The sequence below is a fragment of the Heterodontus francisci genome, chromosome 31 (genome assembly GCF_036365525.1).
Source record: "Heterodontus francisci isolate sHetFra1 chromosome 31, sHetFra1.hap1, whole genome shotgun sequence".
Classification (NCBI taxonomy): domain Eukaryota; kingdom Metazoa; phylum Chordata; class Chondrichthyes; order Heterodontiformes; family Heterodontidae; genus Heterodontus; species Heterodontus francisci.
The window spans coordinates 45,537,434-45,551,288 of NC_090401.1; the positions used below are offsets into that span (position 1 = coordinate 45,537,434).

General features: G+C 43.2%; 1 protein-coding gene across 1 annotated transcript; it reads left to right on the top strand.

The window, feature by feature from the left end:
• The first annotated feature begins 212 nt into the window (after positions 1-212).
• On the top strand, positions 213-6,006 carry LOC137347050 (transcription factor Sox-7-like). The gene is made up of 2 exons (XM_068011056.1): positions 213-315; positions 5,210-6,006. The coding sequence occupies exons 1-2, from the start codon at positions 222-224 to the stop codon at positions 6,004-6,006; spliced, it is 891 nt and encodes a 296-aa protein (XP_067867157.1). The 5' UTR covers positions 213-221.
• The last annotated feature ends 7,849 nt before the right edge of the window (positions 6,007-13,855 follow it).

Genomic DNA, 13,855 nt, shown 5'->3' on the forward strand with positions numbered 1-13,855 from the left:
GAGAACCTGATATAAATTCCGAGCCAATCTGTTCTCACAGAAGATTTGCCTGATATGATGAGGAGTGAGAGTGAGGTCACTCCTCCTGGTTGCCAATGAAGATGAGGGCTGCCAGTACAGGCTGTGTCGATGTTGATGCTTTCTTCCTGAAAGCCCCTAAGCCTCTTGACCAGCCGAGAGATTGTGGGACCCACTTAACCATCAGCCGAATTCCCCGACCCATGAATGCCTTCATGGTGTGGGCAAAAGATGAGAGGAAGAGGCTGTCTTTGCAGAACCCCAACCTTCAGAACACGGAGCTCAGTAAACTGTTGGGTAAGAATCAGAAAAACAGGGAACAGCCTCAAAGTTTTGTGTTTTGTGTTCTTAAACTGTCTCTCAAAGAAAATAACCACATCTTTGAGAAGTTATATAATGTCAGTCTTTGAAATCTATAGATTGTAGAATTCTGGTTGTGCTATTTCTTTAATAGTACATTATATAAAAATTCAAAGAGAAATGACAATTTTTCTTTCTGACTCTGTATACAAGTGTGTACCAAATTTGTACTTTTCATGTATGTGTGCACATACGTGCAACTGTGTTTATGTCTGTTTACATGTGTCTGAATACACATACTTGCATAGATGCACATATGTGTATGCATGTCTGTATGCATGAGTTTGTGTCCATGCAAGCATTGGCGTTAAAAGAAAGAGAAAGAATTTGCACTTATATAGTGCCTTTCACAATCTCAAGATGTCCCAAAGTGCTTTACAGCCAATTAAGTACTTTTTGAAGTGTAGTCGCTGTTGTAATATAGGAAATGCTGAAGCCAATTTGCGCACAGCAAGCTCCCACAAATAACAATTTGAATGACCAGATACTCTGTTTTAATTATGTTTGTTGAAGGATAAATAGTGGACGTGATAGTAGGGAGAGCTCCCCGCTCACCTTCAAAACAGTGCCATGGGATTTTTTACATGCACCTGAGAGGGCAGACAGGGCCTCGGTTTAACATCTCATCTGAAAGACAACACTTTCGACAGTGCAGCACTGCCTATGTGCTACCAATTGACCCACAGCTGACACCTCTTAAAATCCAGTGCCGTTTTTGGGGTTAGAAAATGCATATGTAATATTTCTCTGTTGATTGAATTAACACAGCCATCACTTTCATTGACATAGCTTCACTCCTGCTGTCTACTAACATCCTTCAGTGCATTAACATTCTCTCAGTTGGTTAATGTTGTGAGTAGCTTAGCCGTACAAATCATGGAGATCCCAGGTTTGATTCCCAGTTCCCAGTCTGTGTTGAGTTAGGGGTTGACCACTTGTGTGGTAACTGGGGTGCTCACATGGCTTCAGTACTGTAGGGTATTGAGAGGAAACCACAGCCATACTGTCCACTACTATCATTGTCTGATAAGCCCCTGGTAATTCTTGAAGGGAAGGAAATTGCAGGGCAAAAGGGAAAGATTGGGAGAGTGGGATTCATTGGATAGCTGTTTTAAAGAGCTGGCAAAGGCACAATGGGCCAAATGGCGTCCTTCTGTTCTATGATTCTGTGATCATAAATATGTTTGATGGACAAATTGTATCAACAGTCAACTGGATTTAAAAACCAACACTTGACTTCACCATCTGTGCAGCATTGAAATTTTACTCCTTTTGGAAGACCTATGGATTTTACTGACTTTCTTAAAAAGACATGTACAAGTACCATCGGCAAGATAATCACACCAACACTTGTGACATGTTGGCATGTTAGAACGTGTCATCCAGTTTCTAAAGAATAGATAAACTTCAAATACGTTGTTTAAGAGTGTTAGGTACTGGTAAAACCACTAATCATGATCCCCACTGAAATTCAGAAAGATCATCAGTCTCAGATTCTCACCGTCAGACCTCAATATAATTCCAGTTCGCTATATTTATTCTGTATTATTCTGCAGCCTAATTGGTTTCAAATAATTTCTTCTGTGATTTACTTTCTTTCTTTTCCTCAAATCAAACTGTAGACTCCCAGCAACACAGATCAAAGGGAGTCACAGATTGGAGCTTTTAAAAACTCTGTAATTGTCATTTGGGAGATTTTTTAAAAATACATGAGTCAGTATGCAAACTAGCATTTAATTCCTTTTTAAAATTTTTAATAGAAGAAGGTAGAAAAAAATATAAAATTGAATCTACCTATTAGGAAAGATTGAATAGGTGCATTTCTCTAGAAAAAAGGAGGCTGAAATGTGACCTGATAAAGTTTATGAGTTTATGAAAGGGTTTGATAGGGTAGAAGTAGAGAAAATGGTTCCATTGTTGGGGAGACAAGAACTAGGGGCCATAAATATAAAATAGACTGTAATAAATCTAATAGGAAATTCAGGAGAAACTTCTTTACCCAGAGAGTGGTTACAATGTGGAACTTGCTATCACATGGCATGGTTCAGGCAAATAGCATAGATGCATTTAAGAGGAAGCTAGCTAAATACATGAGGGAGAAAGGAATGGAAGGATATGTTGATAATGTTAGATGAAGTAAGGTGCGAGGAGACTCTTGTCAGGTATAAACACAGGCATGAATCAGTCGGGCCGAATGGTCTGCTTCTGTGCTGTAAATTCTATGCCATTCAATGAATCTTGTAAATCAGATCAAGGAAGAAATTATTTCTTCAAACAAATTACATGGCAAAGTAAAATCAAATAAATATAAAGCACTGGAATTACATTAGATAGGGATCAGAGTGCACACAACAGATAGTGACCAGCAGAATAGCTGGCCTAACAGAGATCCTATTATCCCCTGAACATGCTGTGCAACTGTACAACCTACAAAGAGAAACTTTTGTCTTCATGGCCTGCACTATTGTGTAAGTTGGAGTCTTAGGAGCTACATATATGAAGTTGAACCATTGGTGGGCAAATATGCATTGATTTGCAGATACCTCCAATTGCATTGTGCTGATATTAACAAAGTTGGATCAAACTGTTTGCAATTTATTCATCAATGAAGGAACAGACACCTAAGGGTCAAGTTTCTGCATGTTATATCAGCACAGTCCAGTCGCAATCAGCCAAACCAGTGCAAAAGATCAGGAATTTTAATTGTATGTAAACCATCTACTTTTAGCCAAAGGTGTTATGGAATATGGGGCAAAGACTGGAACATGGAGTTAGGCCACATCAGCCATTCTCTCACAGAATGGTGGAATAGGCTCTAGGGCCTTAATGGCCGACCTTGTTCCTATGCAAGCGAGTTACGCCCAGAACCACTTCCATTTCTGTTTTCAATTAACCTTTATGCTGGGTTAAGATCAGCTCACCCGAATCAGGACCCGCCCACTAAACTAAGCAAGCCCCCAGATCGAAATCTCAATATTCTGTCAATGGTGCTGGCTCGGGCAGGCTTTTCAAATTGCACCCTTTTTCTATGTGCACAGGCATTAGTAGGCATGTTTTCAAAGTGTTTTTGTTTCAAAACATTTTAATTTACTATGAAATAGACTAGTGTACACCAATAAAACTATTAAATGGTTCAGTATAGCAGAGTTAATGATTCGTCAGACCTGAAATGTTAACTCTGTTTCTCTCTCCACAGATGCTGCCTGACCTGCTGAGTATTTTCAGCATTTTCTGTTTATATGTCAGATTTCCAGCATCTGCAGTATGTTGTCTTTTGTTCAAGAGATAAGCACCCTCCCCTAACTTCAGTATAGTCAATCCATCGTAATTGAAAACTGAAAAAGCAGGGTAGAGACACAGCCAGTTAACAATGTGCTGTACAAAGGCCCAGGATTCGATCCCTGGTCTGTGCTGAGTTAGCAGATTTCAGCAGGTTCCTCCACTGGGTCATTCTAATTGGCCTCAGTGAACTTTGCTGGATAGCACGTCTGCATAGACATTGAATGAGAATAGGATCAGGCTCAGTTTTATTGAGCTCAATGGTAAAATGATCTCCCAGCACACACTCGTCTTGTGATGAATTGTTACTTAGATGAGTTATCCACAAGATTAAATCCCAGCAAGAGTGAGAACCATCATGAGAAGAGCTTGGTCAAAGAGATAGGTTTTAAGGAGCATCTTAAAGGTGGAGAGAAAAGTAGAGAGGCTGAGGGAGGGAATTCCAGAGCTTAGGGCCTTGGTAGCTGAAGGCACAACCACAAATGGTGCAGCAATTAAAATCAGAAATGCACAAGAAGCCAGATTGAAGGAGTGCAGAGATCTCAGAGGGTTGTAGGGCTCAAGGAGGTTACAGAGTTAGGGAGTGGCAAAGCCATGGAGGGATTTGCACACAAGGATGAGAATTTTTAAAGCTAGCGAGCCAGGGTAGGTCAGTGAGCACAGGGATGATGGGTGAATGGAACTTGGTATGAGTTAGGATGCAGTCAAATGAGTTTTGGATGAGCTCAAATTTACCAAGATTGCATAGTTGGAGGCTGGCCAGGACTGCATTGGAATAGTCAAGTCTAGGGGTAACAAAGGCATGGATGAGGAATTCACCAAAAGATGGGAAGGACATTGAGAAAAGAATTGGAATTTGATCAGGATATGTCTCCAAGCAAAGACATAAAGGTTAGAATTGAGTTCTGCACTTGGAGATTACATGAACCAAGAGCCGACCTTGAAAACTGATGTGTAAAGTCAATGCCTCCTGCTGAATGTTCTGCCCATTCATTTGAAAAAATACCTTATTTATTTATCTAGGTAGTTCATGAACTCAGAATGTCCCAAAGTGCTTTACAGCCACTGTGTTTGCTAAAATGGCTACACTTGAAAAGTAATTAATAAGATACTGTGAAGAGGTTAGGTTTCAGAATGCACTTCTTGATGGTGGTGGTGGTTAGTTAGTGGAAACAGATTCTATAGTAGCCTCCAAAAGGATAAATGAAAGAGAAAAATTGCAGGGATATACAGAAAGAGTGGGGCAGTGGGACTCATTGAATAACTAATTGAAAAGAGCCAGTGCAGACTCGATGAGCCGAACAGCCTCCTTCTGATATAAAAACAAGAAATGCTGGAATCACTCAGCAGGTCTGGCAGCATCTGTGGAAAGAGAAGCAGAGTTAACGTTTCGGGTCAGTGACCCTTCATCGGAACTGATGCTGTACTATTCCATGATTCTATGACTCTATGCAATTAAATACTCTATAAATACGGGTTCTTCCTTTCTGAAAGTGCATTTCTAACACCATGCTCAACCAGTCTCAATGTTTCTCTTTATTTCATTTTCCAGGGCGGTGTTGGAAATCGCTTACTGTGGTGCAGAAGCGGCCGTACATCCTGGAAGCAGAGAGGCTGCGGGTGGTACATATGCTGGAGTATCCCAACTACAAATACAGGCCGCGAAGGAAAAGCCAAACTCGTGGCCCCTACAGGAATGGCATTTCTGTCCACAGGGATTGTGCTGACCAACAGGAATTGGCAGGCCATCAAGACAAGGAACTCTCCATCAGCACACAGGCAATGGACCAGATATCTCCCCCAAACCTTCCCCCATCTGCCAAGCAGGAAATGTTCCCCTTTGAGAAACAACCTCCAGTCGCCAGTGGGCAACTTACTGACCCACAGTGCGCACCAGAAATGGGGAATGGGCTGACAGGGATGGACTGTCCAATGTCTCATCCTGTTTATAGACATCCTCAACCTGACTGGAGTATATACTGCAGCCAATCTGACCAGACAAACCCACTGCCCCCTCCCCACAATACGACGCTGTGTTACCACAACATGGCAGTAGGACCCACTCCGTTGCTCGGAACTTTAGCTCACTGCTGTGGTCAGATCTGTCAAGCTCCACAAGCAGTAAATGACTTGGAAGCCCTGGACAGTTTGTGCTGTGCTGAACTGCTGGCTGATGTGGATCGCAATGAGTTTGACCAGTACCTCAACAATGACTCCTGGTCTGATCCATTTGGCCATGCACTGAATGAAAAGGTCTTTGGGTGCAATGACACTGCTGAAACAGATCTTGTGTCAGTGTTGGCTGATATGAACACAACCTGTTACAATACCATTTCCAGATTCATTTGACACACTCACATTGCAGTACTGAGGGAGCACTATACTGTCAGAGGTGCAGTCCTTCAGAGGAGACATCAAACCGAGGCCCCATCTATCCCCACAGGTGCATGTAAAAGATCCCATGGCGTTATTCAAAGAAGAGCAGGGGAGCTCTCCCTGAATGTCCTGGTCCAATATATATCACTCAACCAACACCCTTAAAAAACAGATATCTGATCATTATCACATTGCTGCTTGTGGGAGCTTGCTGTGAAGAAATTGGCTGCCGTATTTCCTACGTTACAACAGTGACTACACTTCTAAAGTACTTAATTGACTGTAAAGCACTTTGGAAACATCCAGAAGTTGCTATATAAAAGCATGTCTTTTGGTCTGTCTTTCTTTTTCTTGCTTTCTCAGCCAGTGTATACAGCTAATGGAAGTGAGAGCATTGTAAGTACTTTATTATGGAGAGAAAGTTACAATATATTATCATATACGTCACAGCAATAATAAGTAGGTAAAGGGCTTAGGTGATCAACCAATAAATACATTGAAGTATTAGCTTCGGGTTTATGTTAAAACATTTGTTTTATGCTGCTAGGGGCATAAAGATTGAAGAGCAAGTCAATGCAGATCAATCTGGTGGACCTCCTAAATGGAGACTGACAGTCAGAGGAGCTTACTTGCGTATCTCGGCGGTGAAGGGAGCTCCAAAAGAAGAGGGAAAAAATGAACAAAATTATTGGAGGACAATGCTTTGTTAAAAGTAAAGGATTATCACTAAGGTTTGATTCTCTGGTACATTTTATAGGTAGGGCCATATTCCTTGGTGTGGTTACTTTGGTAATTCTCTGGCTATAGCTCAGCCTTAAGCAATGGGGATTGGGGGAGGGTCAGGAGGTTGGAGGAAGGTGCTGGAATCAATTGAGAAGTCTTTAAGAGAGATCTGCTATTTAACTAATGGGAATTGGGTAAAGAGAAATCAGATGACATCTCAGTCATTGCTAAATTATAAGGAAAGGTTTAGTCTTTCTTGATGAGCTGTGCAAAATCTGGAGTCAGTTTATCAACTAGAGTTCTGCAGGAGAATCAGAAGATTAGCAGTAAATAGTTTCATTAGTGACTTGAGTCTGGAAAACGAGTGGGCACTGCCTCGCTTTTTATGGATCCTAGTTCTCTTTCCACCTTGAAACTTCACTGTGCGGTATTCTCACATGAACCTTGAACACATTTGTATGAAATTCCTTGCTTTATTATTTTATTAGAGTGTTTTCCAAGAAATTTCAAACAAAAGTTTAAGTGCCCATATGCCAATATCACATCCTATAATTTCAAGGCCATTGATAGAGAGCACTTGACGGTGATTGCCAGAGCAAGGCTAAAGGGGTGGAACGCAATACAAAAGACATACGGATGAATTGTTCAAGGCTAGGCTCCCAACATTGAGCCTAATTTATTGGGAGCACGGATCAGAGGGTTGGAGGAGATCAATACTCCCGATTCTCCGCTCTCAATTTTCCAGCGATTTCTGGAGTGCAGACTTACAGAACGCATCCTAAAGATTAAGGACTCCCTTGATATTAGCAGTGGCTTACCCACCCACAATGACAGGAATTAGAAAGGAAGGTAGGTCCTCTGGACTCACTCAAAATATTGGAGCTCAAGACCCCAGACAGCAGCAAAGCATGGTTGCTAAATTGTGACCAATGTCCTTTCTGGGGAATGAACTTGCTGGGGATAATTTGCCGGGAACATGCTGACAGCATATGACCATGCCTGTCGGGAAATCACCACTGCACTCCCCACAATTTTCCTCCATTAAGGTTGCTTACTACACACAGCTTGGCAGGACAGACTCAGGAGAGCAACAGTGCTATTTCTACACAAACTCATTGAACTGATGCATAGTACAGTTAGGCACAAGCAACTCAATATAGGTGTTGGCTAAATGGGGGAAGGGAACCAATAGTGTCACAAAGATGAAACTTCAGATAAAGGGATAAGTCATAAAATTAATATATTTAAGAAGGTGGAAAAAGTGAAGATCTGTAAAGGTTACTTGTGGATGGTTTTTTTGTTTCTCACTGTTTCTATTTTTCATTTCCAGAGGTTATTGCTGACTATATAAATAAACAGTTTGCATAGAAGACAAGGACAATGTTTGTTGTTTGAGAGTGACTTTGCCTATTTTTTTAAGTTGCCCTGTTGTGTCCAAGCCAGAATGTTATACATTCAGGTCTTAGTTCAGCACTTGAGTGCATAATCTGCGCTGACCCTCCAATGCAGGACTGTGGGAGCTCAATATGGTTAGCATTTTTTCCTTCAGATCAGATCAAATTGAGGCCCTGTCTGCCCAGGAGGATGCTGAAGATCTGATGTGTTATTCTAAAAAGAGCAGGGTGTTCTCCTGGAGTCCTGGACACATTACCTCACTCAATAAACATCACCGAAAGCAGTTTAATTTGTCATTCATCTCAAGGCTGTTTGTTGTCAACTTCTGTGCCACAGCACTTCAAAGTAATTCATTGTATGCAAAGCAATTTGAGATGTTTCTGAGAGACAAGTCATAAATGCATATCTTTGATATATTTTCTTTGCTCCCTTTTCTTGGGTCTTCCCACACTACCTGTCACCCTTGCCCCACAATGTGGATGGACAATCTTTGATCATCGACCAATACCAATCAATGCATATGAGCATTGGCGATGAGCTTGACTTTCCAATTACCACCAATAGCTCATGAAAGATTGTCAGTGTGACACGTGTCCTACCAGCACACAATGCAATGCACCGGGGCTTCCACATACTGCTAGTTCCCTGAAACACAGCCATGCCAAGCTACAAAACCTGGAAAAGCTGACAACTGAAAAAAAACAATGTACAACTGAAAGGCCAGCTCTGAACCAAGGGCAATGATCAAAATTATTGTTTCAAGGCAGCTGAGTCATTGAAAAGGGATTTCAAGATTTCTCTCAATATATTGGGATTTGATTCTTCAATTCAGATTGGTTTCCTGAGAAAACGGAAGCCCAGTGGCCTCACAGCAGCTAGCCAAGATGAAAGTTCAATGAGATAAAAATTTATTATGACTTAAGATGTAGCTATATGCAATATTCCATCAGCTGTACAAAATTTGCAGTGGTGGATTTACACATTGTTGAAGGGATCAATGAGTTCGGACAGTACAAAATGTAATTACTGACAGCTCGCCCGTCACCACCCCACCCCCCACCCCTCACCCCGCTAAAGGCAATCTTGATTTTTGACACCTTATTTTCCAGCATTTTGAAGTGTCAAGAATTAGCTGAAGGTTGTGGAGACACTGTGGTGCAAATGGTGTTTATCTTAACTCAGTCATTAGCAATCTTACATCTTGATCAGGAGATTGTGCGCCCAAGTCCCACTCCAGAAACCTAAGTGCATAATCCGGGCTGACACTCCCAGTGCAGTGCTGAAGGAGTGCTGCACTCTCAGATGTGCTATCTTTCAGCTGAGACATTAAACCGAGGCCCTACCCTACCCTCTCAGGTGCCCATCAATAAAACATCCAACTGCACTCTTTAAAGAAAAACAGGGGAACTCTCCTGGCCAAGTAATCTTATTAAAAGCAGATTATCTGGTCATTCATTATCTCATTTCTGGTTGTGGGATCTTGCTGTGCACAAACTGGCTGTCACATTTCCTATATTAAAATAGTGACCACACTTCTAAAGTACTTCATTGGTTGCAGCACCTGAGGTTGTGAAAGGCACTATATAAATGCAAGTCTTTCTAAATAATCCCTCTTGTGTCCACTTTTTTTTAGAGTAACTCAACCAAACAGGTCCACCATATTAATTTCAACATTTATAAATAAAATTGCACCAAAAAAATACAGTTCTAAAGACATTTTCTAAATGGACAGCATATCACTGTATCTTCATCACCCACTTGATCAGGATGAGTTGAGAGGTCATCTCTGTTTATGCATGCCTTCCATCTGCACATCTCCCACATTTTGCACTTCATGCTAATTTAAAGGGTTAGCTTGCAATTCAAGGAGAGATCCAGCAAAATGCATCCCTGCCCGATTTCCTGATCCACTACTGATGTGATCGATCCTGCCATGTTGGAAATTCCTCCCTGTACTTGCAGTGAAGTTACTGGAGTCACTGAACCACCACTCAAAACTAATAAGTCCTGAATTCAAGTAGCCATTCTAGCAGACTTCCACTGTAAGTGTAGAATAGCTCTGCCATAATGACTGCAAACTCAGTCAAGTCCTGCAAACCTTAAGTGCATTGTTCCAGGAAGTGGAGCCTCCACTCTCCCCAAGCAGATCGGTGATGTAAAGGCAGTGCAGGACCTGGGACAGGGACCCCCTAAGTCAGAGGTTCCCACTCTGGCAGCATCTGTGGAGAGAGAAGCAGAGCTAACATTTCAAGTCAGTGACCCTTCTTCAGAACTGGCAAATATTAGAATGTGAAAGGTTATAAGCAAGTAAAGCGGGGGTGGGGGCAAGAGATAACAAAGGAGAAGGTGTAGATAGGACAAGGTCACAGAATAGCTGACCAGAAGGTCATGGAGCAAAGGCAAACAATATATTAATAGTGTGTGGAAAGACAAAGCATTAGTACAGATAGGGTGTTAACGGATTGAAAATTGAACAGCCGCAAGTACAAACATGAAAAAAAACAGTGGGTGAGCAAAAAGAACAAACTAAGATGAAATAAAACAGAACAAACACAAAAAAAAAATTTTTAAAGGAAAAAGAAAAAAATAACTAAAAATAAAAGTAAAATGGGGGGCCCGTCATGCTCTGCAATTATTGAACTCAATGTTCCGGCAGGCTGTAGTGTGCCTAATCGGTAAATGAGATGCTGTTCCTTGAGCTTGCGTTGATGTTCACTGGAACACTGCAGCAATCCCAGGACAGAGATTTGAGCATGAGAGCAGGGGGGAGTGTTGAAATGGCAAGCAACCGGAAGTTTGGGGTCCTGCTTGCAGACTGAGCGGAGGTGTTCCGCAAAGCAGTCACCCAGTCTGCGTTTGGTCTCCCCAGTGTAGAGGAGACCACATTGTGAGCAGTGAATACAATATACTACATTGAAAGAAGTGCAAGTAAATCGCTGAAAGGAGTGTTTGGGGCCTGGGATAGTGAGGAGAGAGGAGGTAAATGGGCAGGTATTACACTTCCTGTGATTGAAGGGGAAATGGCATGGGAAGGGGATGAGGTGGTGGGGGTAATGGAGGAGTGGACCAGGGTGCCACAGAGGGAACAATCCCTTTGGAATGCTGACAGGAGAAGGGAGGGGAAGATGCGTTTGGTAGTGGCATCATGCTGGAGGTGGCGGAAATGGTGGAGGATGATCCTTTGGATATGGAGGCTGAAGGGGTGGAAAGTGAGGACAAGAGGTACCCTATCGCAGTTCAGGGAGGGAGAGAAAGGGATGAGAGTAGAGGTGCGGGAAATGGGCCGGACACGGTTGAGGGCACTGTCAACCACAGTGGGGGGGAATCCTCGGTTGAGGAAAAAGGAAGGCATATCAGAAGCGCTGTCATGGAAGGTAGCATCATCAGAGCAGATGCGTCGGAGGCGGAGAAACTGGGAGAATGGAATGGAGTCCTTACAGGAGGTAGGGTGTGAAGAAGTGTAGTCGAGGTAGCTGTGGGAGTCGGTGGGCTTATAATGGATATTAGTAGACAGCCTATCCCCAGAGATGGAGATAGAGAAGTCGAGGAAGGGAAGGGAAGTGTCAGAGATGGACCATGTAAAGATGATAGAAGGGTGGAAATTAGAAGCAAAGTTGATAACGTTTTCCAGTTCGGGGCGGGAGCAGGAAACGGCACCGATACAGTCATCAATGTACAGGAAAAAGAATTGGGGGAGGGGGCCTGAGTGGGACTGGAACAAGGAATGTCCAACATATCCCACAAAAAGACAGGCATAACTAGGACCCATGCGGGTACCCATAGCAACACCTTTTACTTGAAGGAAGTTAGTGGAGTTGAAGGAGAAGTTGTTCAACGTGAGAACAAGTTCAGCCAGGCGGAGGAGGGTGGTGGTGGATGGGGACTGGTTGGGCCTCTGTTCAAGGAATAAGCGGAGAGCCCTCAAACCGTCCTGGTGGGGGATGGAGGTGGACGTCCATAGTGAAGAGGAGGCGGTTGGGGCCAGGAAACTGGAAATTGTCAAAATGACGTAGGGCATCAGAAGAGTCACAGATGTAGGTGGGATGAGACTGGACCAGCGGAGAAAAGATAGAGTCAAGACAGGAAGAAATAAGTTCAGTGGGGCAGGAGCAGGCTGACACAATGGGTCTGCCGGGACAGTCCTGTTTGTGGATTTTGGGAAAGAGGTAGAAGCGGGCTCTGGGGTTGTGGGACTATGAGGTTGGAAGCTGTAGAGGGAAGATCTCCAGAGGAGATGAGGTCAGTGACAGTCCTGTGGACAGTAGCTTGATGTTCGGTGGTGGGGTCATGGTCCAGAGGGAGGTAGGAAGAAGTGTCTGAAAGTTGGCGCTGAGCCTCTGCAAGGTTGTATGCAATACAACAACAGCACCACCCTTATAGAACATAGAACATAGAACATTACAGCACAGTACAGACCCTTCGGCCCATGATGTTGTGCTGAACCTTTAACCTACTCTAGGATCAAACTACCTACATACCCTTCATACTACTATCATCCATGTACCTATCCAAGAGTCGCTTAAATGTCCCTAATGTATCTGCTTCTACTACCACCGCTGGCAGTGCATTCCACGCACCCACCACTCTCTGTGTAAAGAACCTACCTCTGAATCCCCCCTAAACCTTCCTCCAATCACCTTAAAATTACGCCCCCTGGTGATAGCCCTTTCCACCCTGGGAAAAAGTCTCTGGCTATCCACTCTATCTATGCCTCTCATCATCTTGTACCCCTCTATCAAGTCACCTCTCATCCTTCTACGCTCCAATGAGAAAAGCCTCTCTCAACCTTTCTTCGTAAGACATGCCCTCCAGTCCAGGCAGCATCCTGGTAAATCTCCTCTGCACCCTCTCTAAAGCTTCCACATCTTTCCTATAATGAGGCGACCAGAACTGAACACAATATTCCAAGTGTGGTCTAACAAGGGCTTTATAGAGCTGCAGCATAACCTCGCGACTCTTAAACTCAATCCCCCTGTTAATGAAAGCCAACACACCATACGCCGCCTTAACAACCCTATCAACTTGGGTGGCAACTTTGAGCGATCTATGGACATGGACCCCAAGATCCCTCTGTTCCTCCACACTACCAAGAATCCTATCTTTAAGCCTGTATTCTGCATTCAAATTCGACCTTCCAAAATGAATCACTTCACACTTTTCCAGGTTGAACTCCATCTGCCACTTCTCAGCCCAGCTCTGCACCCCGTCAATGTCCCGTTGCAACCTACAACAGCCTTCCACACTATCCACAACTCCAGTAACTTTCGTGTCATCAGCAAACTTGCTAACCCAGCCTTCCACTTCCTCATCCAAGTCATTTATAAAAATCACAAATAACAGAGGTCCCAGAACAGATCCCTGCGGAACACCACTGGTCACCGAGCTCCAGGCTGAATACTTTCCATCTACTACCACCCTCTGTCTTCTATGGGCCAGCCAATTCTGTATCCAGACGGCCAACTTTCCCTGTATCCCATGCCTCCTTACTTTCTGAATGAGCCTACCATGGGGAACCTTATCAAACGCCTTGCTAAAATCCATATACACCACATCCACTGCTCTTTCTTCATCAACGTGTTTTGTCACATCTTCAAAGAATTCAATAAGGCTTGTGAGGCATGACCTGCCCCTCACAAAGCCATGCTGACTGTCTCTAATCAAACTATGCTTTTCCAAATAATCATAAATCCTGTCTCTCAGAATC